Source organism: Macadamia integrifolia, chromosome 9 (assembly GCF_013358625.1).
Source record: "Macadamia integrifolia cultivar HAES 741 chromosome 9, SCU_Mint_v3, whole genome shotgun sequence".
Lineage (NCBI taxonomy): Eukaryota > Viridiplantae > Streptophyta > Magnoliopsida > Proteales > Proteaceae > Macadamia > Macadamia integrifolia.
Window position 1 is genome coordinate 34,409,607 of NC_056565.1, and position 27,344 is coordinate 34,436,950.

At 43.3% G+C, this 27,344-nt stretch overlaps 1 protein-coding gene across 6 annotated transcripts in view; it reads right to left on the minus strand.

Annotated features, from left to right (window-relative positions):
• LOC122088086 (protein EXPORTIN 1A) overlaps positions 1 to 27,344 on the minus strand; it is a 70,594-nt gene that overhangs the window by 11,727 nt on the left and 31,523 nt on the right. For all 6 annotated transcript variants that reach the window (XR_006142973.1, XR_006142969.1, XR_006142970.1 and 3 more), the window contains exons 16-25: positions 8,662 to 8,772; positions 8,450 to 8,547; positions 8,244 to 8,352; positions 7,169 to 7,234; positions 6,569 to 6,667; positions 6,383 to 6,463; positions 5,254 to 5,343; positions 3,869 to 3,954; positions 3,665 to 3,745; positions 3,396 to 3,578 (exon numbers count right to left, since the gene is read on the minus strand). Coding sequence is in view for 1 of the 6 variants with exons in the window: in XM_042657231.1 (XP_042513165.1) it covers positions 3,396 to 3,578; positions 3,665 to 3,745; positions 3,869 to 3,954; positions 5,254 to 5,343; positions 6,383 to 6,463; positions 6,569 to 6,667; positions 7,169 to 7,234; positions 8,244 to 8,352; positions 8,450 to 8,547; positions 8,662 to 8,772 (1,004 nt within the window). In the remaining 5 variants the exon portion in view is untranslated. The remainder of the gene's footprint in view (positions 1 to 3,395; positions 3,579 to 3,664; positions 3,746 to 3,868; positions 3,955 to 5,253; positions 5,344 to 6,382; positions 6,464 to 6,568; positions 6,668 to 7,168; positions 7,235 to 8,243; positions 8,353 to 8,449; positions 8,548 to 8,661; positions 8,773 to 27,344) is intronic.

The window sequence follows — 27,344 nt, forward strand, 5'->3', positions numbered from 1 at the left end:
TACTACACTACCTTGTTTCAGCCAGGGTCTGTCTGAATTGTTGCTGCACCCTTGCAGCCTTGTTGGAGGATTTGTTTGGTAGATGTTCAGGTCTATTTGAACCCTACTCTGATCATGTGTGGAATTCCTATGATCCCTATTTTCCGAGTTAATAGTTCAGTACTATTTCATTCTTAGTGAAGCTCTTTGACACTGAGATCTGAGAACCATATCTGACTTTGGTTTGGAGTTGTATTATTGGGGTTGTTTGCCTTAAGGTGAACCAGCCTTACATCATGTTATCTTGTAGAAGTGATTTTACAATTTAGGGCCCGTCTGATTTGTTTCCAGAAACATGGTTTTCCGTTTCTGTGCTCAGAAACAAAAAACACCCCAGAAACCGTTTGATTTTTCTGTTTCGTTTCACTTGTTTTTCGAAATAGAAATAGAAATTTATGCCTATTTCTATGTCTAGAAAGTAGAAGCAGGAATGGAGAAACAAGTCACAGTTATTTTTCTGTTTCTAAAGACAAGTGGAGTGACAAAACTTATAAAAAACCGGACACTTCACTCAACCTATCCCAACCCCAACCCATTGTTGAAACTTCTCGCTATCCAGAAGCGGTGACTCCAACTTGGTTGTGCGAAGCTCACAGTTCCAAAATGCCTTCATCCTTTTGAAGTTCATCTCCACAAAGCATACCTGCAACTCGATTCACTCTAGAGCTGCATACCTACAACATTGTGCCTTTACTCGTGTCTTGAACCCAACTATACTGTTGAAAACGTTTCGGGAAACCGAAAAATCAAACACCTTTTTGCAATTCAAAAAATCATTTCTTAGCATAGAAACGGTTGTTTCTAGACACAAGAACAGCATAAACAAAATCAAACGGACCCTTAGTTTTCCAGTCTAACTCATGACACGTTTTTTATGGGTGGTGAAGTGAACAACTTCACTGAGCATAGCGATGTGAAAGATTACCCTTAATTAGATTTTTAACTATTCAAATCTTTTAAAGTGAAAAGCACATTAGTGATTACTTGTATATAACATTCGTAAAGATAAAAGCGACTCCATTCACATTGTAACCGAACAAGTAGACACATTTCCTTTCGACCAGCAATTTTATGAACCACTGAACAACGGTTAGACTACCAATTGAATAGTCCACATCACACCAAGGACCAGAACTCCTTTTAAAAAACACTCATTAACAGGCCGCCCAATCTGAGCAATTCAAATGGAATTTTGCCCAGACCAGACAGTTGAACTATCGGTCCTATAGTAGCAAATCAAAAAATAAAATCCATTATTTACTGACAACTCAACCTTATCCCAGCATTTCTATTATTTACTTAGATATTTATTTCAACAACAACATCCAAAACCTTAACCCAACTTAATGGGGTCGGTTACATGGAGATTCCAAGCAAGGACGAGCACAAGGATCCATGCAAAATGATTTACGAGCTATGACTAATTATATTAAGTGCAAGCTATCAACATGACACACCACTACAAACCAACCATAATATTATAACAATAGACTATAATAAGGTACCGGCCGTCTACCTGACGTACCATATAGATTAGTCAAGCCAAAACGACCTACATGCCTTACGTCCACCACCAAGACAATCCATCACCCAACCTACATTTATGAAAGGAGGAAAGAGAATGAATTCTTAAAAGTCCCGCTCATAGTTGTCACGGCGTCATGGCAACCCAGGGCGGTTGAGGGGTGGCTAATCGATTTGGCAATGAATCGCCCGCTATGGCATTGCCATGGCCATCAAATCGCCCATGTGTTATTTTTTATTTCCCCTATTTTGTAAAGTTATTTTGTATGTTATAATATATACCCTATGACATAAAAAAATCAATCAAGACTAAGCAACATCAAGTCATAAAAATCAACACTGTCACACTCACATCAAGTCATAAAAAATCAACATGGCTTATTGACATTTAAAGAAATGCTCTTGTTCTATAATAAGTTTTATTGGTCAAATGATTTTAATTTTACATGAGACTTTTTGTATTAGATATAACACAAAACTAGCTTTCCAACAAGTCTAAGATTACTAAATCTGAGTTGCTATAACAAAGTTATGTTCCAGTCAAACTTATTTTAAAGTGTGCGAATGTTGTTAAATTGCTTGAATGAAAATAATTTTATGGACATCAAAACAAAAGATTATTTTACCGGACTTTTGGTTTTTAGCAATGTTCTACCATACTAGGATTTAGAAAATTTTCAGAATTGAGAAAAATCTTAGTATTCTAAAGTTGAAAATCGCACTACAACCATAAATCCTGTTTTTGTTCTTGGACTAGGGGGTTGACATTTTATCCTTTTAGAATTTCAATTTTTAAACTATTTTTATTGGATACAAATAGGGGGTATTTGCTTAGTTCTGAATAATATCTTAAGTAAATGAAATAAAAAAATATAAAAATAAAATAAGAAAATATAAAAACATTTACTTAAGATAAAAGGCCGCATACAATGCAATAAGGCGACAGTCGCCTAGGCCCCAGACAAACCGCCTAGACGCCAAGGCGGCGCCTTGGCAACTATGGTCCTGCTAAACACAAAAGTAACATCTTGAACACAAAACTCCGCATTGAAAACTAGATAAGCAACTCACAACTCGAGCCAAAGGTATATGTGAATAACAGTTCAATGCACCAGCATAAAGCCCACCACCACGCAAAACAATTCCAACTAGGTAAGCAACACAAGAACCTTTTTCATGCTCGTAATGATTTTGGCCCCATCGCAACCCATAGAGGTATCTGTGCATAGTGGTTCAATGCACAAGCAAATAACCCACAACCACAAGCAAACCAATAGCCACTCACATGCATTACGTCCACCACCGGCACAACCCACAACATCAAAGGGCATCACATACCTGTTACTACCTCAAACTTCCGTGGACTAAACAGCCATAGTCCCTCTAAGAAGCTGGCCGTGGAGGGTCACCTCCGCATAGCTAGCTAGCAGGGTGAGGTCTCGTTCATTAAAGAAATTAACTAGACAAATTGCTCCACCAACAAGAACGGTCATGCACCTAGATATTTATTTATTTAATTTTTTTATATTTTTCGCTTTTATTTGAGAGTGGGGGTTAACTGCATGGAGACTTGAAGTCGAGATCTTCAGTACCATAGATGAACACCTTAACCAACAGATCAACAATGTTTCTTGCTTAGAAGCAGTGAAGTTACTTGTACCATAAATGCTATGTAAACCAACTGGACCATTGAAACCACTGGACTGGACATCAACCATTGGACCAACAACAATAGTTGTCTGCCACAATTTTAAGTACTTTCCTATAGTTGACATAAATGGTAAGAATAACTCAGAGCAACCTACATGATTAGAAGTCAGTACAGGACTCACTTATTAATGATTGTGGCAAACAGTGACAAGACCTCAGATTCCCTGGCATCTGGCAAATTCCTAGCATAGTCACCTAGAACATGATCCATCATAGGTGGAACAAACTGCTTTCCAATTTGAGGTTGATCTTCAGCCTTGTCCAAGAATGTCTCAATGAGCTTTAGAGTTTCCCTCTTAACCGACCTGTTTCAACGAGCAAATAACTCAAAAACTAATGAAGACAGAATGACTTAGCTAGGACACTAACTAAATTTAAAAGTATTCTTCACCTCAGAAGCTTTACGTAAGAAGTTTTAGAGGCAAAGGGCCCTCCTTCCGCAATGCTGTTTGATATGAGCTCACTATACATTCTGTAGCAAGCATCAGAGTAAAATGGAATAAGAAACTATTTAACAAAGAAAACAGAGTACCAAAGCATGTCGCAAAAGTCAGAAGCACATCATGAATATTACAGCATTTGAAGAGAGAAGCACCTGTACACATTGAGCATGTCCAGAAAGATCAAGGATATCTGTGATAGAAAATATGTTCCAAGCGAACTGGAAACACTCGTATTTGTCTACCAAAAAGCAAAAGTTTAAGTTAATCACAACAAACATGAAGCGGTGCAACAAAAAGATGGTCCACCAAATTATTACACCAATAGAAACACAGTAAACTTATCCACCAGCCAATGTATCAAAGCATACAATACACTAAAAGGGAAATGTCAATTGCATGTTGAAAGACATTAGCCAACTTCAAGAATGCTACTGACCTCACACAGCAGGAAGAATGAAAGATTGCTTTTACGCAAAACATTGCAAAAGTATCACATTGGTTCACAAAGAAGATGTGAAATTCAAACCTCTTAGGTATATTAAAAAAAACATATGCAACTTTAAAGATACAGCCATGCCTTGACAAATCCTGACGCTAAGACAGAAGAGAGAGAAATGGGATGGAAGAGATGGCTGAGACTATGAGAGATCGAGAGTGAGTGTCAAGGGGGTAGAGGTTGGCGTGCTTCTGCTTGAAGAGCCATAAGAACTCCAGAATTATGCTTCAGCATTGCTGCCCTTTCGACAAAGATGACCCCAAACATTCTCAGAGATTTAACAAAAAAATATCTAACCTCACCCTAATGTTGCCTTATTTTACAGATTCAACTGACATGTAACAGAAAAAATCCATGCTGAGACTTTGAGAAATCAAGAGTGACTGTCAAGGGGGTAGAGGTGGCCGTGCTTATGCTTGGAGAGCCATAAGAACTCCAAAATTATGCTTCAGCCTTGCTTCCCTTTTGACAAAGATGACCCCAAACACACTCAGAGATTTAATAAAAAATTCTCTAACCTAACTCTAATGTTGCCTGTATATTACACATTCAATTGCCATGTAACAACAAAAAAGAAAATTCCAGCACCGGAAATGGGGTTGGGGAAAATTTTCGATTTTTGAAAGGTGAACACATGACCACAATGTAAATAAATTCAAGGACAGAAACACTTCATGGGCCAGCCCATGTCCACTGATTTGTATTATACTAATATTTTTAACCATTTTTCTTTTCTTTTTTACCTTTTTTATGAATTATTTTTTAAGATATTCAATTTCATGAGTTCAAAAGAGTAGATCAGGCATAAGCGGGCATCCATAATGTATAATCACCATACTGAACCTGCAGTGACGGCAAACCTACGCTTTGCATTTAACTTAGTAAAACAATAACCTCCTAGGATTAAAAACCTACATAATATAATAAGAATTTCGATTGTCACGTTGTCTCACTGGATTACTTATTAATCTGCACTACTGCAAAACAGATTTAGTGGTTCAGCACAAAGAAAAGAGGAAGTGGCTTGCTATATTGGAATACCTGCAATATGTTAAGTACAGTTCTGATCACATCTTGATCCTTCAGGAAATCTACACTCTGACGTGCCTGCCCAATAATTTCTACCCATTTCTGCAGGAAAGCATTATCTTGAATCAGTTAAGAAGAAGCACTAGCTAATGCAGAAAGAAACAAAATGAATTGTAATGCACAAGAAGGTAGTAAGACAAAACAGGTAACAAGTTTGAACTTTCAAGATTAATCCAAACAGTAAAAGGGTACAAATCTTTGGAAAAGGTCTGGTCTCTGTTGAATGGGCTACACAAAATCAGCTCATCACTGTACATGGATGTAAGATTTGGTTTCAGGTGGTCAGTGACAAAAACTCATGGTTCATTGAACAATGGGCAGTGCCAGTCTGGACAAGGTCAAAAGTGGACTGCAACCATACTAATAGCACCTCAATGGGGAGAGCTACAATATGATTGTGATTGGCAACAGGAGAAAGCTGAAACTTGGAAGCTGTTTTCATTTTGGTTGGTGAAGAAACCAGCCAATTTTCTGACGGTCAAGCTTGCTAGGGGCGTGTAGTGAATAGTTGTCACAGCGACTAGGCAACCCAAAGCGTTGTAGGGGTGCAGCATCTCCTAAGCGCCTACCTAGACGCCCTAGGTGTGCAGTACATGACTAAATGTAATATAGCAATGACAATTTTATATAACTATGCTTATACGCAAGATATAAGTCCCTATCAACGCAATATGATATAATTATGCTGGTAATGGCCTTATATGAAAAAACCAACATATAATAAACAGAGCATAGGATATAATATAAACATATTTGACAAAAACAAAACAATAAACATAAATCAACATAAACTCATGAAGTGTCAACAAAGCATGTTGTAGCCTTGCACCCAAGAAAGTGTCTGATGAGTCATTTTTTAGTGGGTATAATTTTCTGTTCCACAAGGTGATCCAAAGGTCTGGCAAAAAAGGAGTTAGTAATATTCTTCAGTTCTCATTTCCCCTCAGCATCCACTCCTTTGACTCCTACATATCTGGTTTATCCTATACTAAAGCTTTGACCCTCTGATTTTCTTCATCAATAAAGTCATTATTAAAAAATAAAAATAAATAAAAAAAAGAGGACAGTGACAGCCACCAACCTGATTGGGAAGTTCCATCAACCTTTGCAAATACTCATCCCTTTTTTGGGGATCAGATTCAGCTTGAATCATTTGACCAACCTGAAAGACAGGCAGCAAGTGACCATTAGTATGAAGCAACCACACTTCATGCCACATATACGGCTAATCCTAGCTACTTGGACCAAAAAAATGTTATCGACATACAGATTCATAAAATGTATGGATCTGGTGGGGCTCTAGATCTGCAACAGTGGTTGGAAGGCCTGTCAGAAGTTCAGAAACAAATGGTTCATTTTCCCCAACCTGCAAATTGAAGAATCACAGAAAAATCAGTCATTTAATAACTCCAAGTCCAGGACAAACAGACCATCCTTGGAACATAAAGAGCAATGGATAATTATCCATTAGACATAGTCCTAAGCAATGGATAATTTTGAGCCCTAGCGAACATAAAATTTTGCCAAGTTTAAGTTCCATTCAAAATTTTAGCAATTTCGCCAATCATTGCCAATTTTGATCACCAGGGGAAGAAAAATATCTCACTTCGACAGATTCCACTCGAAATTTCAACCGTGATATAGGTTACTAACTGGACACAGAGAAAATGTGCAATAGATAAAGTTGATCCTAACCAAACTCAAAATGTGCAACAGATAAAGTTGATCCTAACCAAACTCTTAAATAAAGTTTAATTTCGCTGACATCATTGATGCTTGACAGACCCCATAAATAGTGAAGGTCCATCCTCCCCATTATTTCTCAATTTACAGTAGCAACCTGGATCATAAATGGGAAAAAAATTACCTGTACAATAACAAATTTGCGTTTGCACTTCTGAACAATCTTTAAAAATGTGTCACAGGCCATATCCTGAAAGGCAAATAAGGCATCAGTAAACAAAGTGTGATTATGAATCATACACATTCACATAGACATCTCCATAGGAAGAAGATAATGCATGCATGCATACATACATGCCAGTGAGAAAAAAAAAAAAAAAAACTTCCAACAAAAGAAGATAAAAAGGCATGAATGAAATAGAACAATGATTGCTTATGCACCATGAATGTGATCGGCAGATTGTCATGATTCAAAAAAGGTTGTCTGTGTGTGAGTGTCATGGACCGGCTGAATATTGAAGAACAACCCAAATGATTTTTTTTTTTTTTTTTTTTTTTTTTTTTTTGTGGGGGAGGGGGGTTGTAAAGTGGGGAGGATAATCATAATGTGTGAATATTTGACAAAAAATTTCTCAAGAGTCTTCCTATAAGCCTAATGTTTATAGCCTCATTTACAATGCTTTCTCCACTCATTTAAATATGCCTAAACTACTTGAACTGGCTACGTAGCCTACATCAATCATGTTCCACCCCTCCATTCTGTAGTGTCATATCTTCTAATAACTCATATATTCATGTCCCTTAACAGTATTATAAAGGAAAAATTATGAGTGCCAATCCTTTTTTTCTCTTTGGTATATCATTTCATACCATCCTCATCTCTTTTCTTTTTCAATAGATAACATGATTTTATCAATGGAGAAGATAATAAAAGTACAATAGTACACCAACACAACCAGGCCTCTAAAAGAGGACCAACCCAATACACTTGATACAAATGAAAGTAACCCTGATCAGAAAATAACCATCCTTACCCTTTCAAGACAGCCACCTTACACCATTATCACCTTCTGATTGACAGTAATGGAGTAGGAAAAGCACAGTTAAGAATGGATTCAAGCAACAACAAACAATCTTTGGCCCATTATGTACAGTTTTATCAGGCCACTTACTGATCCAGGTTTTCGACAGGAAAAGTAAACACAGAAGAGTTTATTAAAAATTAACGAGAATAATAAAGATGGGGCAGCAAAAGACACCTGAACTCCTGGATGTGTTTCATGCATGAACTCAAACAGCTTATTCACAACAGTTTTGAGGAACTTCCAATGAGCCCTTAAAAATTTCGGGTACTGTCCAACAACATACCTGCCAATTGAAGGCCGGGGAGAAAAGGAGGTAAGAAACCGAGTAAAGCAACCACTAGCCAATTCATAAAAAGGACAAGCATTTCAAAACAACTTACATAATGTTACTAGCTATGACAGCCTTGTTATCTTTTCCCTTCGTAATTTCACATAAGTTGAGTAGATCTCGAATGACCATTACCAAAAATCTATTCTCCTGCCGGAACACATCGTCAAGAGTAAGCATAGGTAATGCAGAAACTAAATACAAACCCCCCCACCACCAGCCTGCCAAAAAGAGACTTCATTCTGAACCCATTAACACGAATACCTGCTCCTCCACCATGGACCCAGATATAGATCCTATTGCCCAGCATAATGTGTTTAAGTTGTTCCATGACCAATCCTCACCATTTAGTTGCTTGCTTAACTTCTTCAACATCTGAGATTTTCAACAAGTAAAATTCAGCCAACAGTAGTGATACTAAGTAGTTCTTTCAAACAACTACCATCAAGTATGCATCAAGTCAACAAAAATATATCAAGAGTCCTTGAAGCCACCTAACTAAATAAGCACACAATCATCTAAATTCCAATACTAAGGCAGACAAAAGCGAGTTTAGACAATCCATAAAAGGGGGAAGGTAAGGATAAGCTTCAAGTCTATAAATGTATTAAGGAATGGTAAAAGTTAGAAGAACAAAGCAACTTCAGAAATTAAAAACACAACCTCTATTTTTTGCAGCATAAATAATTGACTACTATAGGTGAAAGCTTAATCTCGTAACATTAACCTCACATACAAAATTGCATTTATTTTTTTATGAATAAATAAATTCATTACCAAGGAGAGAAGAATATACAAAAGAGGGGAGAGGGGAGAGGGGAGAGGGGAGAGGGGAGGGGGGCTTAAGCCAACAAGGAAAAGCCAACCCAGGGGGGAGCAATTACATCAAAGCAACAAGCAAAGCCAAATATGCAGACCAAACCAGCAGACTAAGGGGATACAGAAAAGGTGGGGGCATCAAGAGTGGGGGATGGTGTCAATCTGTAAGTGCCAAGAGGCAATGATATGCCTGTTCCTAGGGGAGTTTGGGACAGGGCGAGGATAAAAGGATTGGATTTTGATGGTAACACCAAAGTAGATGACCTTCCAAATCTTATCCATAGAACGGGAGATAGAAGACAATCTACGGATGTTACGTTCCATCCAAAGGTGGTTTATGGTTGTAGAAAAAGCAAGCTTCCTGATGGTGTTGCGGATGGTAGAGCCTAAGGGTGTTAATCGGTTCAGTTTCAGTGTATACGGTATGGTTCAGTTCAGTTCACATTCATTTGGCTGAAACAAAAGGTGAACCAATTATTAAACGGATGCACTTTTGGAAACCGGAACCGTTTCGGTTTCACGATTTTTAAACGGTGTCGGTTTCACGGTTTTGATCGCGGTTTAATCCATACTAGCAATCGATTTGCTAGTTTATTCGCACGCTTACTGAAATTTGCATTTGTTGATAAACGCTTAGATCTTGTATCAAATTAAATAAGGCATTGAACAAGCAAGGATTTAACGACATAACTACATAATATGAGTAAATTACTGAATAGAATGTTGGACAGCCTCTATGGTCCTTAATTCTTCCCAAAATTAAATCCATCATGTTTTGTTAAAACAACCAAACAACTAAGCAAAAGAAAATATCACATAGAGATGATGAAAACAAAAAAAAAACAAAGCTGCTAATGAACACAATTTATCATAAGTGTTCTAAAGTAAAAGAGCATGATGCACTGAAAACACATCAGTTAACCCCTTATTCTATTAAATCACTATACGGGTTAAACGGATGGGTCTCAACGATGTAAACGGCTCAATTTTCACGGTGTCAATTCGGTTTGAAACCGACGGGTTAAACGATTAAAACCGAACCGGCCCATTTAGCTAATCGGTCGTAAACTTGAAACCAGAACCGAACCATTTACTAAACGGTTTTGCGATTTCAGTGTAAACGGCTCGGTTTGGTTTCGGTAAATGGTTTCAGTTTCAAATTCACATCCTTAGTGGAGCCCGCAGAGGTCATGCCAATCCAAATTCATTCCCTATCAAAAGGGAGAATTGGTCAATTGGAGGCCCAACACCTAAAGAGGACAACTTTCCAGACGAGGTAGAAAGGGGGCAGGAGAAAAAAAGGTGAGAAATGTCCTTCGTTCTATGGGGACAAAGGCAGCAGGAAGGGTTAACAAGGATGTGACAATAGACGAGGAAGGATTGGGTTGGGAGGTAGTTAGCGAGGCATCTCCATACAAAAAGCTATGGCGAGGAATATGGCCATAAAACCATACGAGATTGCGCCTAAGAACCACAAGGCCAAAGGATCTGACAAAGGACCAAGCAAAGGGCAGAGGAGAAATTCTCATTAGAATAGGGAAGCTAAGTGCATTTATCATCCCTTGCTCGGTGCCCAGGAGGGAGTGGAGGGAGGGAAGACCAGAGGTCGAAAAGAGGAGGGGGAGAGATAGGGGAGACCAGCCCAAGGGAGAGATAATAGAGGAAATAGAAGCAAATTCAAGAAGGCTAGAGGAGTAGATGGTCCTAGGGGTGACCAAGGAGGAAAGGTTGCCAGAAGGGTGCCAAGGATCCAACCAGAGAGAGGTTGTGTGGTCATTGCCAATAGAGAAAGAGATGGCATCGAGGGCCAAAGCTCTAAGAATGAGAATTTTTCTCCAGATACAAGAAGCATCGGAAGGAATGGGGCAGTCCATAGAGAGTTGTGATTAAGCAGGGAGGAGTGGATCCAATTAACCCAGATGCCCCTCTGTTTAGACACAATTTTCTAAATGAGCTTAAGGATACCCACAGAGTTGACCTCTTTGATTTTCCTAATTCTCAAGACTCCTTCAGCCTTAGGAAGGCAAACCTTGTCCCAAAAAAGAGGATGGAGAAACTTAGAAGAATTAGAAGCCTTCTAGAGGAAGAAGCAAAAAATCCCTTCAATGGACTTGACAATGGAAGCAGGGAGGATAAAAATTTCAGACCAGTAAAGGTACATGGACTAGAGAACAAATCGAATGAGCGTTAGGCAACCAACATAGGAGAGGAGCTTGTCTTTCCAAAGCTAAAGCCTCTTTCTCAGAAGGTCAAGCATGGGGGAACAATGATGAGCAGAGAGCTTAGAGGAGATAAGAGGGAGACCCAGGTATCTGACAGGCAAGGAGCCCAAGGAGAACCCTGTGATTCCAAGGAGATGGGCCTGAGTCTCGGAAGAGACCCTAGAGAGGAAGAGGCTCGACTTTGAAGAGGTTAATGCTAAGAATCGAAAGATTTTCAAAGCAATGAAGAGAGGACATGATAGTGGAGACGGAGCGAGGGTTGACCTTGGAGAAGATCATGATGTCATCAGCAAAAGCGAGGTGAGAGAGATGGAGGGATTTGCATTTGGGGATAAGAGAGATGATATGGAGGTCGGTAGCGAATTGGATGGTACGGGACAGAACTTCCAAGGATAGGGAGAAGAGAAAAGGGGAAAGGGAGCAACCTTGCCTGATGCCACGACCAGAGGGGAAGTAGCCCGTTGGGCTTCCGTTAACCAAAATAGAGAACCGGGGGAGGAAATGCAGTAGTGGACCCAGTGGACAAAGGCGGAAGGGAAGGACATACGAAGCAGGACTTTGGAGATAAAGCCCTAGCTTATCGTGTCGTAAGCCTTATGTATGTTAATTTTGAGAAGGGCAGCAGAGGAATGGGAATTTTGATCGAAACCTCAGACAATCTCATGGCAAAGGATGATATTATCCACAGTGCTCCTCCAAGTAATGAAAGTAGATTGATTTAGGCTCACAAGAGAGACGATGACTTTCTGAATCCTATTGGCGAGGATTTTGGCAATGAACTTGTAGACAAAATTGCAGAGAGAAATGGGTCTGAAATCATTCATGGAAACCCACCCCTCTCTTTTGGGAATGAGGCAGAGAAAGGTATGATTCATACCATTGATCTGACTAGGGTTGAAGAAAAAACTTCGGATAGCAAGAATGAGGTCATTGCGAATGATATTCTAGCAAGAAGAGAAGAATCCCATACTGAAGCCATCCGAGCCAGGGGCTTCATTCGCTTTGTGAGAAAGGATGGCCAGGAGGAAATTCATCTTCAGAGGGAATGGAATGAATGCTAGGGAGGAGATCATCCGAGACAAATTTGTTAAAGAGGTTGTGAGGGATAGGAGGGGGAGGGGGAGCAGAGGGAGGGAAAAAGATCACATGTAAATGGGGGGTTGCTTCATATTTGAGGTCCTCAGGATTAGAAAATCTCATTGCCAGTGGAGGTGATGAGTTTGGGGATGGTATTTGCATTATTTCTGGCCTTAACAGACCGGTAGAAATAGGTAGAGTTAAAGTCTCCAAGGTCAAGCCATTAGATATGGGCTTACTGGTGAAGAAACCTTTCTTCTTGAGCCAGAAGCAAAGAGAGGTCTCACGCAGTGGTTTTTTCCTCTGCAGCAAGCTCAGGGTTGAGGAGATCAAATTGGATTTTCAATTAGTTGCAGTCGAGCTTGTCGCGGCAAGAGGAGACACGAGGGCAGATGTTGTCAAAGGTGGAGGAGTTCCAAAGTTTGAGAGCAGCTTTGACAATTTTGAGCTTTCTGGAGAAGGCAATAAGAGGAGAGGGGGAGGTATGAATAGGAATGCACCATGCTTCGCAAACAATTGGGAGAAAATCTGGGTGCGAGGACCACATGTCGAAGAACATGAAGGGCTTGTGGCAAAAGAGCGGAAGGGGAGGACATGAATGGAGATATGGCTATCGTCAAAGATCCCAGGGAGATCAAAACAGGCATGGGAGGATGGAAAAGAATCAAGCCAAGCTTCATTGACAAGGGCCCTGTCAAGCTTGCAAGCCACACGAAGGTTGCCAGATCTTTTATTGCGCCAGGAGAGCTTAACACCCAACCATCTGAGATCATTGAGGCTAAGGTCATCAATGCAGTCATTGAAGGAGCCTACAGCCTGAGTGTTGATGGGCTTACCCCCATACTTCTCGTGACTAAACCGAATAACATTGATGTCACCCACAATCCCCCAGGGGTTGGAGCCCGTTGAGTGAGCAACGGAGCAAAGCTCATACCAAAGGGGAAGCCCGAGAGAGGCTAGGTTGTGGGCATAGATAACAAAAAGGAAGCATATGTGGGAGCCAGAAGGGTGGGAGATGGAAAGATGGATGGCTTGGGCAAAAGAGGAGAGGGCAAAGATGTGGAAAGATGAGGGATCCCAGAGGACCCAAATTCTGCCATTGGAGCTATAGAGGTAGTTAGAAATGAAGGACAAAGAAGGAGCAATGGAGGAGACAATTCGAGGGGCATTAGCATCAAGAACTCTAGTGGTCCAAAAGACAACAGAGGTCGGAGAGGGAGGAACGGATACAGGATCGGATGTCAGCTTGCTTGGACAAGGAGTCAAGACCTCGAACAATCCAGATGATCCAAGGGAAAACTGGGAGGTAGTGGGGGGAGCAGCAAGTGCTCCAAGGAGCAGGGAGGGTTCCTAGAATTGGAAGGTACAGTTTTAGAGGTAGATCTACGATTATACCCAATGCCAAGGGAACAGGGTGAGGGAGGGATGGCTTCGGTTCTGGAGGAAGACCTAGCAACAATAGAGGAGGCTTTCTTCTTCTCTTTGGAGGGGTTGGGGACAGCAGTCGAGGGGGGCTTTAGGGGAATGGAGGGGGAAGAGGTGTAGGATAGATCAGGGGTGAGGGCGAATATCTGGTAAGGAGGTTTTCAGTGACAAGGGGTCAGATGGGTTAATGAAGTCAAGAGTGGGAGGGGTAATGGTCTAGTAATTCTGAGGATAGAGGTAGTATCCATAGTGGTTTCAGGAGAGGCCTACAATGACCCAACAAAGACTTCAAGAGAAGTAGATGAAGAGTCTTCAAAGGCAACCAGAAGGGCTGAAGGATGTTGTAACGAAAGGGGCCCGAGGGGCCAGACTAACGAGCAAAGGCAAGGGCCGAAGTGGAGGGAATTGAAGGTGCCTGCTGAGACAGTTGATGGGCAACGGGGCCTTTAAAGACCATAGCTTCATGGTTCGTAACATGATGTGCAGGGATAGGCAGTAAGGGGTGAGAGCCCAGAAGCACAGTGTCAACAGTCACAGGATGGGCTTGCGCAGTAAAGGTATTGGAAGCCAAACCATCGGAGGTCAAGACAGAGTAGTGAATGACAATAGGGTTGTTCGAGAGGACTTGGTCAACAGAAGAGGTGTCGGCAGGTGGGGAAGGAGTCTCTCGAGGGCTAACAAAGGGGGCCACAGTTGCGGCAAGCATTGGCGAGCAAGAGATAGAGGTGTCAAGAACCAAAGGCAGCAAAAGGGATGAGTCACCGTTGAGGTCCAAAGGTGATAATGTTGGATTGGTGTCAGGTAAGGAAGAAGAGTGGCTCAGGTTATGGTTGGAGGGGGGAGGGGGGAGGGGGGAGAGGGTAGAAGATGGGTTTGAAAGGGTGTTTGGGTTGTAAAGGTTACCGGGGTAAAGCGGGTGGTCCATGGGGAATACGGAGAATGTGTTTAGAAGTTGAACCTGAATGTATTGGTTCAGAGGAATGTACAATGGTTCAGGTTCAGGTTCAGGTTCAGGTTCAGGTTGAGCCTGAAGGGTTAAATTGGTAATGTTCTGGATAAAAGGTAAGCGTGGAGAGGAGGAGGGGTTTAGGGATTCGGCTAAGGAGAGGGAAGCCACAGGGAAGGGAGCAGACGAAGGAGGTAGGTGGCAGGGGGTTCAGAAGGCAGGGTCGGCTCGAAAGAGGGCGTCTGTTCAGCCTGGCCAGCTAAAGTGGCAAAAGATCCTTTGGAAGGAGCAGTGTGCAAGGAAGAAGCAGCATCATAGGTGCAAGGAATCAGATTATCGGTTCCATCAACAGTGTCAGAGAGCACAAGCCTCGAGAATCAATTGTGACCAGCAGATAATGGAGACTCCATCAGACCAATGGTCCAAGAGCTATGAGCAACAGTAGGTGAGGAGCGGTGAGGGATTCTGATGGCAGTGGCCTAAGATTCTAGTCCCCTTTTTTTTCTCCGAAAGGCATTCTCAGTGAAGAGAGAATCCTGCGGTTGCTCAATGTCTGGAGCCGGCAAAGATCAAGAGTGGTCAGCAAATTGATTTTTAGCACAGAGGGTAGTAGTATGGCCAAAACACTTACAGGAAGTACAAGCCGGAGGAAGCCAGTCGTATTTCACTTCTTGGATGAAGGAGTGGCCCTCGCCATTTATGATTGTAATAAAGGGGAGCACCTGGTCAGCTTGAACTTCTATGCAGATTCTGGCGAAGGACAAACGATTCATGGTCTTCGTTCTCTTGTCAGAGTATAAGGGTTTGCCAATGATAGAGCCGATTAAGCTGAGGCCTTTAGCACACCAGAAGTGGAGGGGAAGGTTGGGAAAGATAACCCACAAGGGAATGGAAGTAGGCTCAGTTCAGTTGAAGGAGGTGAATTCGTCCCATTGACGCAAAATGGGCTTTTTTCCCACATATCAGGGACCACCATCAATGGCGGTAGATTTTTCAATGGTTGTAGCAAAGATGAAGATGGAAGTTCCATTTTTCAAACGTAAAGGTGGAAAGAGAGCTCGAGGGGGTTTCCATTGGTTCAGAAGAGAGGACTTGACAACAGAGAAGGGGGGTGGCTGCCAAGTGAGTAGCCAATAATGCAGTTGCTCCATTTTCGGATCTCAGGTTCAAGAAGGCCAGGCTGACAGAGGCCAACAGGGGTGGAGTTGTGAGAAGCATGAGGGTGGAATAACAGGGTATGTCTAGCAGGGAGGAAGGGAGGAGGGGGTGGAGATGGACAACAGAGTTCCAGGGGTGGTGTGCGGGGGAGTATGGCTGGGAGGGAGGAGGCAGATGGGGTAGAGGCGGAGAGGTGATTTTCAGAGGAGGACCGATAACGAAGGCCGCCAAAGGGGAAGGAGGCATAAGGTTAGTCAGGACCTGTGTGAATCTAATTGGATCAATAGATCTTCTTGTCCAATTTTGAAAATATTGCACCTTAAAAGCACTTAAAAACACAGAATCCCTCCAACAGTCCAAAAGCCCTAAACACCACATAGATTTATCTTGACCTCCGAAAAGATTAGTTATTTGAATGCACAAATACAACAACAACAACCACCATAACCTTATCCCAACTTGATGGGGTCGGCTACATGGATCCAATAAGGTCTAAGATGCATGTAAACATAAAAATAGACGTTTTAAAAAGAGGTAAAAAAAAAAAAAGTAAAAGGAGATAAAAAGAAGTTAAAGCAGTAGTCAAAGCAACATCCTTGGAACATCCCCTATAGGGGGTCGGCTACATGGATTCTTGTCCTCCACTTACCTCTATCCACGATCATACTAGGATCGATCCCTACCAGCTACATATCTTTTCTTACCACTTCGTCAATGGTCATTTTAGGTCTGCCTCTCCTTCTAGCTCTATGTAATTGAAACTGGTCACACTTCCTTACTGGGGCATCCATGGGTCTCCGTTGAACATCGCCATACCACCTCAATCAGCTCTCACGAAGCTTGTCCTGGATTGGAACCACCCCTAACTCTTTTCTAATACAATTATTCCTTACTCTGTCTCTCTGGGTCTTTCCGCACATCCCTCTCAACATCCTCATCACTACTACACCCAATTTATTCAAATTACTCTTCTTGATTGCCCAACACTCCGCCCCATACATCACCATTGGTCGTATTACTGTCCTATAGAATTTTTCCTTGAGTTTAACAGGCATACGTTTATCACATAGCACTCCCGAGGCACTTCTCCACTTCATCCATCCCACTTTAATTCTGTTGGAGACATCATTTTCTCTATCACCCTCTTTGCTAATGATTGACCCCAGATATTTAAAAGTCATTTTGTGGTAGTTCTCGCCCCTCAAGTTTTGCCACTTCCTCACGTCTCATAGTCTGGCTAAATGGACACATCATATACTGTCTTTGTTCTGCTTATCCTAAAAACTCTTGATTCTAAGCTTGGTCTTCATAGCTCCAGTTTAGTATTAATCCCTTCCACAGTCTCATCTATCAAAACAATATCATCAGCGAATAGCATACCCCACGGAACTTGGTCTTGGATGTGCCTGGTTAGATCATCCATGATGAGAGCAAACAGATACGGGCTCAAAGCTGATCCATGGTGTAACCCAATTATAATTGGAAACTCGTTACTTTGACCTTCGGTAGTAACAATATTTGAATGCACTAATATAGAATCTAATTTCCATCGAAAATGTCCATCGCTAACGATTTTCTCCTTATTGATAAGAGAAGAAGAACAAATGAAAAGGCCAACTACTGACGTAGACTTATCCTAATTGGAAAGGACCCCACCTTCTATCCGATAGTTCCAAAGTTAATTCCAGCTCGACCATATATGCCTTTACTTCAAACAATTTAAGAGTTTTCTTTGGGAGGGCTACAAATTATCACCATTAAAGGGTCTTTCAATAAGCTTTCTCTGGATTGATAACAATCAAATAAATAACTTTCTCATTTTCTATAACACCCTGAATTTTGAAGTAGTTGTTCCCCAGTGTCAGGATCTAACTGGCACAATGGCAATAGGCTGTTATCTTACAGATCACACATGTACAGCAGTAGAAGGGAGAAATTGGCAGATTTAATAGCCAAGTAGGAGGGGTAAAATAGTCAAAAGTTGTGGGAATGGCCCCACACATGTTAGGTAATGTAAGACAGAGGATTAGTCTGTTGGAAGGCCAAAAATAAGGCAACTGGCAGGTTACCTTGCTGGCAACCGGCCAGTCGGTTTGGCTGGCAGAATACTGAAAATTTGGGTTTTCTTTGTGGGGCCCACATTCCTACACCCCTGAGCCTCGCACTTACCCACTATGTAGAGGTCCTAATGCTGACCAAATCCAACCTAATAGGTCAGTATTTGTTGCTGTCCATCAAGGGGAATTAAATTTTAAATAGTTTTATGTTTTTAGAAGTAGTTTTTACTTTTCAGTTTAGGGTGTTCAGCCAAACGGGCCTTAAGGACCCTTGGGCTGAGTTATAAATCAGATCCTTAGCCACTGTTCACCTCATTTAGCTGCTGTATAATTCGGTGAACAGCAGCAGCAAAAGGAAGAAGAAAAGAAGGAAGGTTGTGCATGTGGATGTTGTACCTACTGCTGTACCTGCAGAATTAAGGTAAGAAATTGTTCTTTAATGGCAGTAGCAAGCTAGGGTTAGGGGTTTTAATAAATTGGGGACTACAATTAAGTCCCTATGAACTAATTTACTTCACTGTAGAAGAAGCCCCAAATTCTGGAAGGGTTAGGGACTGAAATTTGTCAGAAGACTGTCCCTGTGAACCCTAGAGCTTAGGGTTTTTATTCTCCCAGTAAGGAATTATGTAATTGAAGCTTTAATATGGCTGAATAGGCAAAATTCTGCCAAAACCCTAGAACAAGAATTCAGTCCGTATTTATCCCTATGAGAATTCAGCTAATTCCCTCCCTGAAATTCTGATATAAGTCTAATTAGGGTTGGAATACAAATTTTGCAATTGTAAACACTTGTATCCAACCCCAGTTAAGTGACTAAATAGGTGAATTGATCCAATTCTGCAGAAATGACCCAATTCCTATTTAATGTCTAAAATTTATGCAGAATGGGATGTATAGATTTGGGTTTAGCCAATTTAATCTTAAGGATGGGCAATTTGAAGCCTAAACCCTATCTTCAGACCAAATATGCATGAACAGAACGATGGACTGAGAAATTAAACCCAAATCTGGGTTTTGATGTACAGTACAGCCCTTGGAAGAATCGGATTCTGCAGAAAAAAGGGAACCGGCATGTCCGACCGGCCAGCCGGTTACCGCCCAGCCAACCTGCTGGTTGGGATTTTAAAGCCCCAAATGGCTGCTGGTTGGGTTTAGGTGCACCCTGTACAAGGATGGGGCTAGTTGATACATGTTTAGTGAAACTCAGCCTTGAACAGATGACTGTCGTGCGGGTTCCAGAGCCAAACCCTGTCACCGAATTGGCTGAGAGGACTCTGCCATAGTCAGGGAATGTACATAGGGAGTGTAAGACTATACCCCTTTGCAGAAAATAGTACAATGAGGAAGAAGACTATATTGGGAATCAGAGGCATCTGATAACCCACAGGTTCCCTCCGATGGGTGTTCTGATGACCTCTGTACTATGTGGCTTGGTCTATTTAGACAAATAGAAAACTTGAGATTGTGCAGATCAGGTTAGTGACTTACATAGGGGTTAGGGGGCCAAGTTTGTTAAGTAGGTAAGTTGTTGGGAGAAATGTTGGTCAGGAATCAGTGCCTCTGTTAGACTGTTGGTTTGGATTCCGGTAAGGGAATTCAATAGGAGTTTAAGAAGTTGGGCTGTCCTTGGACAGTGAACACTAAAATGAACCTAAAATATTAATTGTTTAATTAGGCACCTAAGACACTCGGTAAGGATACGCGTGGACAAGAACTCAACGAAAAGGCATCAGATTCAGGTATCAAGGTGAGTGGGTGATTGATTTATTTTATGGAGTGTTTTATACCTTTATGTTTCTACCTGCACATGTGGAATGTGATGATTACTGTGTTTTGAATTTATTTTATATAAAATATATACTACACAGGTAGCATGATTTTACCGACTTTGGTGTGATCGAGGTTTTTTGGATGTGTAGTAGGATAGTTGTGGTGATAGTTGTGATAGTTGTAATATTGGTGGTCTGAGGCACGGGGTGGCCGAGGTTCTTTTTGGTATCATGGGCTCAAAGGTCAGTTTTACAGTTATGGCCACATATGTATAATTGGATGCTATGAATGCATGCATGGTTCGAGATCTTGGCCAGATCTCGGTTATTTCGTGATTTTTTTTTTGCTAAGACAAGATAGGTTACGAAATACACTTTGTACATGGTCTATGTCAAAATCTCAGTATCAGCCGAGATATCCGTATCGTCTCAACGAGATACCGAAATGTGACATTGTAAAGGCTTATAAGCACCTCATTTCGGCGAGACAGTCGAAATTTTGACTTTTCTGCCTCGATGAAATCGAGATTTCATCTTGCACTTTGAAAACAAAGTCACCTTCTTGGCCTCTAGTTAGCCACATCATCACACATATTGCCTTCCAAATCACTCATGCAACAAGATCTACACATTCTAAGCTTATGAAATGTAAAATTCTTTCCCCAAAACCTTTTTTTTTTAAATAGTACAGAAATATATGTTGGATGAGGCTAGATTTTTTATATGTTAGACAATAGAGGAAGATCTGTAACCTCACAGAGTCAAAAAAAAAAATTTTACATAAATATTTTTTTATTTTTTTGGTTTAAAAATGCATTTTCCATTAATATAAATTGTTACTTTTTATGGTAAATATACCTTTGTTGGAAGTCAATTATATATATGTTACCATTGGCTATTCTACAACTCTATCGCCGTGAAATTTTTTTCAGCCAATAATTATTTATTTTAATTTTTGAAAAATTAGAAAGATTAATATTTAAAAAATAATTTTAAAATAAGGAAAAAATATTCTTCTTTGATTTTTAAAATAAAATAAAAATAAGAGATTAATATTAAAGTGTTTTGAAACATACATGATGCTTGTTATGTTATACCATATTTGATTTTATTGTATTCTGTCATTAAAAAAAATTATGTAAAAAAAAATTAAAACAATGTCATGGTCTAATATTTTTGCAAATTTATGTCCTAAGCATGTTTATTAACCTTAAAACAAGCTACCCACCAAGTTTCAGGTCAAAATATGGCCGTTTGACCACCGAAATCGTCAACCGAGTAAAAAAAAAAAAAAATCAACTCGCCAAGCTGGTGGTTCTGATGTTGAAACACCAAAAGTAAACGAGATTTCGAACCTTGGATGCATATGATTAGGATCTGTTGCTGCTGAAAATCCATATGAGCTGATCCTGCACAAGCACAGAAGGCAGAGGCCCGGAGGTATCTCCGAGATTAGTCCTCCGACGCCCAAGTTAGAGACCAACAGAACAGTTTTTCACAGGAGTAATGGTGTAGGTCTATTCACTTACCTCTCCCCTCCTTTCGGGCTCTCTTATAGTGCTTAGGGTTTAGGGTTTCTTTTTGGGAGTCCCCCTCGGGTCCGCCTCTTTCCCTTTCTGAGTCCTACTAGGATACGTCCTATCCCTTTCATGGGGAATATTCCCCCTTCGGGTATCTTCTCTTCACGGGGTTTACGTGGTTAGAATCCTTGCAGCCTCTACCAGGTGGGCGGCATGTGTCCTTCCCTTGGATACCACGTGTTCTTACCTTACTGGGTAATTAATTTGGCTGTATCAGCAGCCCCCTTACTTCCACTAAGAGGCTCTACATGTGGGAGTAATCATGTCTTTCGTCATTTTCTTTCCCATTCATGTGTCCCTTAGGCCTTATCCCTTCGGCCTCGGCTTTCGTGCAGCCCACAACCAAGGCCTTCAATCAGGCCCGCTCGGCCCTTGCCTGAACCTTCAACCGAGGTAAGGACCTTCGGTCAGGTCCGCTCGGCCTGGGCCTGAGCTCCCAACCGAGGTAAGGTCCTTCAATCAGGTCCTCTCGACTTTTGCCTGAGCACCGAACCGAGGTGAGGACCTTCGGTCAGGTCCGCTCGGCTTTTGCCTGAGCACCCAACCGAGGTGAGGACCTTCGATCAGGTCTACTCGGCCTTTGCCTGAGCACCCAACTAAAGTGAGGACCTTCGGTCAGGTCCGCTCGGCTTGGGCCTGAGTCCCCAACCGAAGTAAAGACCTTCGGTCAGGTCCGCTCGGCATTTGCCTAAGCACCCAACCGAGGTGAGGAGCTCCAAGTAGGTCCGATCGGCCTTTGCCTGAGCACCCAACCGAGGTGAAGACCTTCGGTTAGGTCCGCTCGGCCTTTGCCTGGGCACCCAACCGAGGTAAGGACCTTCGGTCAGGTCCACTTGACCTTTACCTGAGTCCCAACCGAGGTAAGGACCTTCGATCAGGTTCGCTCGACCTTTGCCTGAGCCCCCAACCGAGGTGAGGACCTTCGGTCAGGTCCGCTCGGCTTGGGCCTGAGTCCTCAACCGAAGTAAGGACCTTCGGTCAGGTCCGCTCGACATTGCCTGAGCCCCAACCGAGGTAAGGACCTTCGGTCAGGTCTACTCGGCCTTTGCCTGAGCCCCCAACCGAGGTAAGGACCTTCGATCAAGTTCGCTCAGGCTCAAACCTCAAGGTCGGTGATTGATGACGTGACGACGCCATTAATGCTCGGGCAGTCGTATCGTTTTTCTTCCATTTATAAAGTGTGGAGGTCCATTTGTGGGCCACTTATTTTTTCCTTAGAGAGCCTTCCTTCGGTTTAGGTGTTTCTCTCGGAGAGCTTCCCCTCGATCTCAGTTTCCTTTTCCATTAGCATCTCGTCCAGATCAAAAGTACAATGTCCAGTTCATCTGGGTACAGCCCCTCGTCCTCCGAGAGGACATGTCCAACCGAAGGGGTCGAAGCCCCGAGGGGATCCCAGGGATGTCCTCGGGCTCTTCCTCCGATTCGCCCTCATCTCACGACTCATCGTCCGCGGCCTCGCCGTCTGGGTCCGAAGGTGGCTCAAACGGTGAGAGGTTCAGAGAGAGTGCTTGAATCCAGAGCCCAGACCCAGGACCCCCTTGAGGTGGAAGCTCTCCACATCGTTTCCACCATGGACGAGCTGGAATTGGGGGAACTAAGGGCCTCCTTCAGTATTTCGGATGCTTTCGAGCTCCGACTAGCGAAACCGACCGACCGAGCTAGCTATCAGAACTCCGAAGAGCTGTGCTTATACAAGGAGGCATTCAAGGCCGGCCTTCGGCTTCCCTTCCACCCTTTCTTCGTCCGAGTGTTTCGGCATTACGGGATTTGTCCGACCCAGCTGACGCCAAACGGATGGCGGAAGATGCTCAGCTTCGTCGTCCTCTTCTCTAGGCACCAAAGGCCTCTCTCTAACTCCTCGAAGGCTGATATTCTCTCACACTGTCTTTAAGTACTCAGCCATCCTTTGTTCTTTGGCTTTGTAGTCTCCATTCACCTGTCGTACCACGAGCTGAATCACTGTGCACCACTAACTCCTGTACCATCAAAGCCCGTGCCAGATTAATTCCGGCTATTAGCACTTCGTACTCTGCTTCATTATTGGAGGCATCGAAGTCGAACCGTAGGGCATACTCAATCTTGAAACCTTTGGGGCTGACCAGTATGATCCCTGCGCCGCTTCCCGCGCTGTTGGAAGCACCATCCACATACAATGTCCAAGTCTTTTCTACCCGGGCCTCGAAAAACTCCTGGGGATTATCGGGGAGCGTTGTCTCGGCTATGAAGTCTGCTAGGGCCTGTGCTTTTATTGCAGTTTTCGGTTTGTACTGGATGTCGAATTCTCCCAACTCTATGGCCCAGTTTACCAGGCGGTCGGACATATCTGATCTCTACAGTATCTTCTTCAGGAGTTGGTCCGTGAGCACGCATACCGTGTGTGATTGAAAATAGGGCCTCAGCTTTCTTGCCGTTGTTACCAGGGCATACGCCACTTTCTCCATCTTTCTGTATCTTGTTTCGGCATCCAACAGGGTTCGGCTAACGTAATATATTGGCCGTTGTTATCTTCCTTCTTCCTTCGTCAGTACCGCGCTTACCACCACTGCTGATACAGCAAGGTATAACTAAAAGGTATCCCCGACGTCTGGCTTCATCAGTAGCAGGGGTGCAGCCAAGTACTCCTTCAGTTGTTCAAAGGACTTTTCGCATTCCTCTGTCCATTCGAACTTTTTGGATCCCTTCAAGGCTTTGAAGAAGGAGAGGCACTTGTCAGTTGACCGAGACATGAACCGTCCTAGGGCGGCGACTCTACCTGTTAACTCCTGGACTTGCTTCACATTCTGTGGTGACCTCATATCTTTAATGGCTTATATTTTCACCGGATTGGCTTCAATTCCCCTCTCCGAGACAAAAAGTCGAGGAACTTTCCCGATGCTACTCCGAATGCACACTTTGTCGGGTTCAACTTCATGCCGTATTGCCTTAGCACCTGGAACGCCTTTTCTAAGTCTCGAATATGGTGTTCTGCCTTCAGGCTTTTCACAAGCATGTCATCCACGTATACCTCCATGGTTTTACCGATCATCTCCTTGAAGATCTTATTCACCAACCTTTGATAGGTGGCCCTTGCATTTTTAGACCGAAGGGCATGACTTCATAGTAGTACTCGGTCACAAAGGATGTCTTCGGGACATCAGCCTCAGACATCTTGATCTGATTGTACCCTGAGTACGCATCCATGAAGCTCAGCGCCTCGTGTCCTGCTGTGGCATCGATGAGGAGGTCTATCTTCGGCAGGGGTAGCCATCCTTTGGGCAGGCCTTGTTCAGATCTATGAAGTCGATGCAGATCCTCCACTTTCCATGTGCCTTCGGGACCATCACCACGTTGGAAATCCACTCCGAGTATTGGATTTCACGGATGAACTGGGCCTTCAGCAACTTCTCTATCTCTTCATCTATCTTCTGCTACCTTTCGGGGGCGAAGATCCTCTTCTTCTGTTGTACCGGCTTCTTAGTCGGGTTGACACTCAGATGATGCTCTATTACTTCTCAATCTATTCCAGGCATGTCTAAGGCTAACCAGGCGAAGACGTCAGAATTGTCTTGGAGGAATGAGATGAGTTTTTCTCGTTGTTGCCTTGGCATTGTAGCCCCCACTTGGAATTGGCGAGTGTTATCTCCCTCTTCTGCTTCAACTTGTATCAGCTTCTCAGCCGGTTCTCCCCTTTGATAACTAGTGTCGTCGCGCAGATCTTCTATCGGGAGCGTCTCGCCCGCCTTTTCTTTTCCCCATAAGGTGGTGGCGTAGCACCTCCGGGATGCCTCCTGATCGCCTCGACACTCACCGACACCGCTCTTGGTTGGGAACTTCATCTTGAGGTGTGGTGTGGAGACGACATCCTTTAATAGGTTTAAACCAACTCTCCCTAGTATGGCTTTGTACGCCGAAGTAAAGCCTACCACTAGGAAGTTGATCATGACTGTTACTTGGCGGTCTCCAGTGCCGGCTCTTATTGGCAACTCAATCGATCCCTCCACTTTGACCGGGGTGCCAGAGAATCCTTACAACGGGTGTTCGACCTTCTTCAGCCTTCCCTCGTCCAGGCCCATCTTTTGGAAAGCCTCAAGGAACAGGATATCAGTTGAACTGCCGTTATCCACCAAGATCCTTTTTACTCTACAATCGGTTATGGTCATAGTGATTACCAGGGCGTCGTCGTGTGGCATGTGCACTCCTTCCAGGTCGTCATCCGAGAAGGAAATAACCATCACCGTCTTCGCCTTCTTGTTCGACCATTCAGCTACATGCGCGCTTCTCGTATAAGCTTTTGCTTTCTTGGCCGAGATTGAACTTTTTCCAGCGGCTAGGCCTCCACAGATTGTCGCTATAACCCTAGTCGGGCTTTTATGATCGTCCCGGAGGTGATGGTCACTTCCTCGGGTGTCTGGTCCCTTTGCCGTTCCTGATGGCCCCTGCAGGCTGGCCCCCTTCTTTCATGGCGGCCTCTACCGTCTCCACGGCAGTTGTCCCTGCGGTCATTACCATCTTAGGCAATCTCCTTTTCGCGGTCTACGAATCGGCCTAGATATCCTCTTAGGATCATTCCTTCTATTTCCCCTTCAAGTGCCAACAATCTTCGGTGTCGTGGCCGTGGTCCCTGTGGAAGTGGCAATATTTGTCCATATTGTGTCTCTCAAGGTGTCATCCCATCTTCCTTGGCCACTTCATGGCTCTGGCATCTGGGGAGTCCTTTATCTGCATTAGCACATCCGTTCGTTTCCGGTTCAGGGGCGCGTATTTCTCAAACTTCTTCAGTGGACTAAGTGCCCGACCATATTCGGACTTTCATCTTTTACCCTCTTCGGAAGGTTTGTCGTCACCTCTTGAGAACCTTTTCATCCCCGTCTTCACTTCGGCTTCTTCATCGGCTTGAAGGGTTTCTTCCACCTGGATGTACTTATCACACAGAGCCCTCAACTCGGCTAGGTCCCTTGGTGTATGCTTCGCCAAAGACCTTTTTAGCTCTTTATCCTTGACGCCTCCCAGCAGGGCTGTGAACTCTTCTTTCGGGTCCAGACCTCTGCTCGTGATCTTCTCCTACTAGAAGCACTTCATGTAGTTTCGCAGTGACTCCATGTTGTTTGACGTTGGTCATGTTCAACATGGTCTTCTGAAGGGGTTGGCTACTGGAGAATCCCTTCACGAAGAAGTAACTCAAATCGCTGAAGCTGTGGATCGATTTCGTCGACAAGCGGTTGTACCATAACCTTACTGCTCCTCTGAATGTCAAAGGCAAGGCACGACACATGATGTTTTCCGAAACTCGATGGAACTGCATAGCAACCTTGAAGCCTTCCAGATGATCGACGAGGTCCCCAGACCCATCGTAGGTGTCGTATTTGGGCAGACGAAAACCGACCGGGAGCGGATCCCTCATAACTTCATCAGCTAAAGCCGTGTCATTAGTGAGGTCTGGCTCGCGAGTTCTGTCTGGTTTTCTGCTACCTTCCGGATCTCGTCTTTAAGGTCTAGGATCATCTGCTTCAACCCTGAGTCCTCATGTCTCTGTCCGTCTCCTTGGCGTGGTTCCCCATGCTTGGCCCCGACGGCACGTCGCATCCTTTCTTTGGGTGCGGGGCTTTCCCTCCTTGCTCGGTTTCGAGGATTCCAATTGGACCTTATCGATCCTGTACTACTCTGGTCCTCGTTTTGAGTTCGCTCTGGCCGGATATAGGGAACTTGCGATGCTCCGCCCGTCTTCTGAAAGACGGCTTTAGAGACCTCCTTCATTGCCTCGGCCATTTGGTCATATTTCTCCTGAAGGGCTTCGAACTGCTCCCGTGTCACATATTCCTGCACCCTAGGAGGGGGTGGAGGATTACTATCTCCGCGCACCAAATATCCGGCCGAACGCTGGTCCCTCGCAAAACCTTCCCGATCATCGTTTCCCC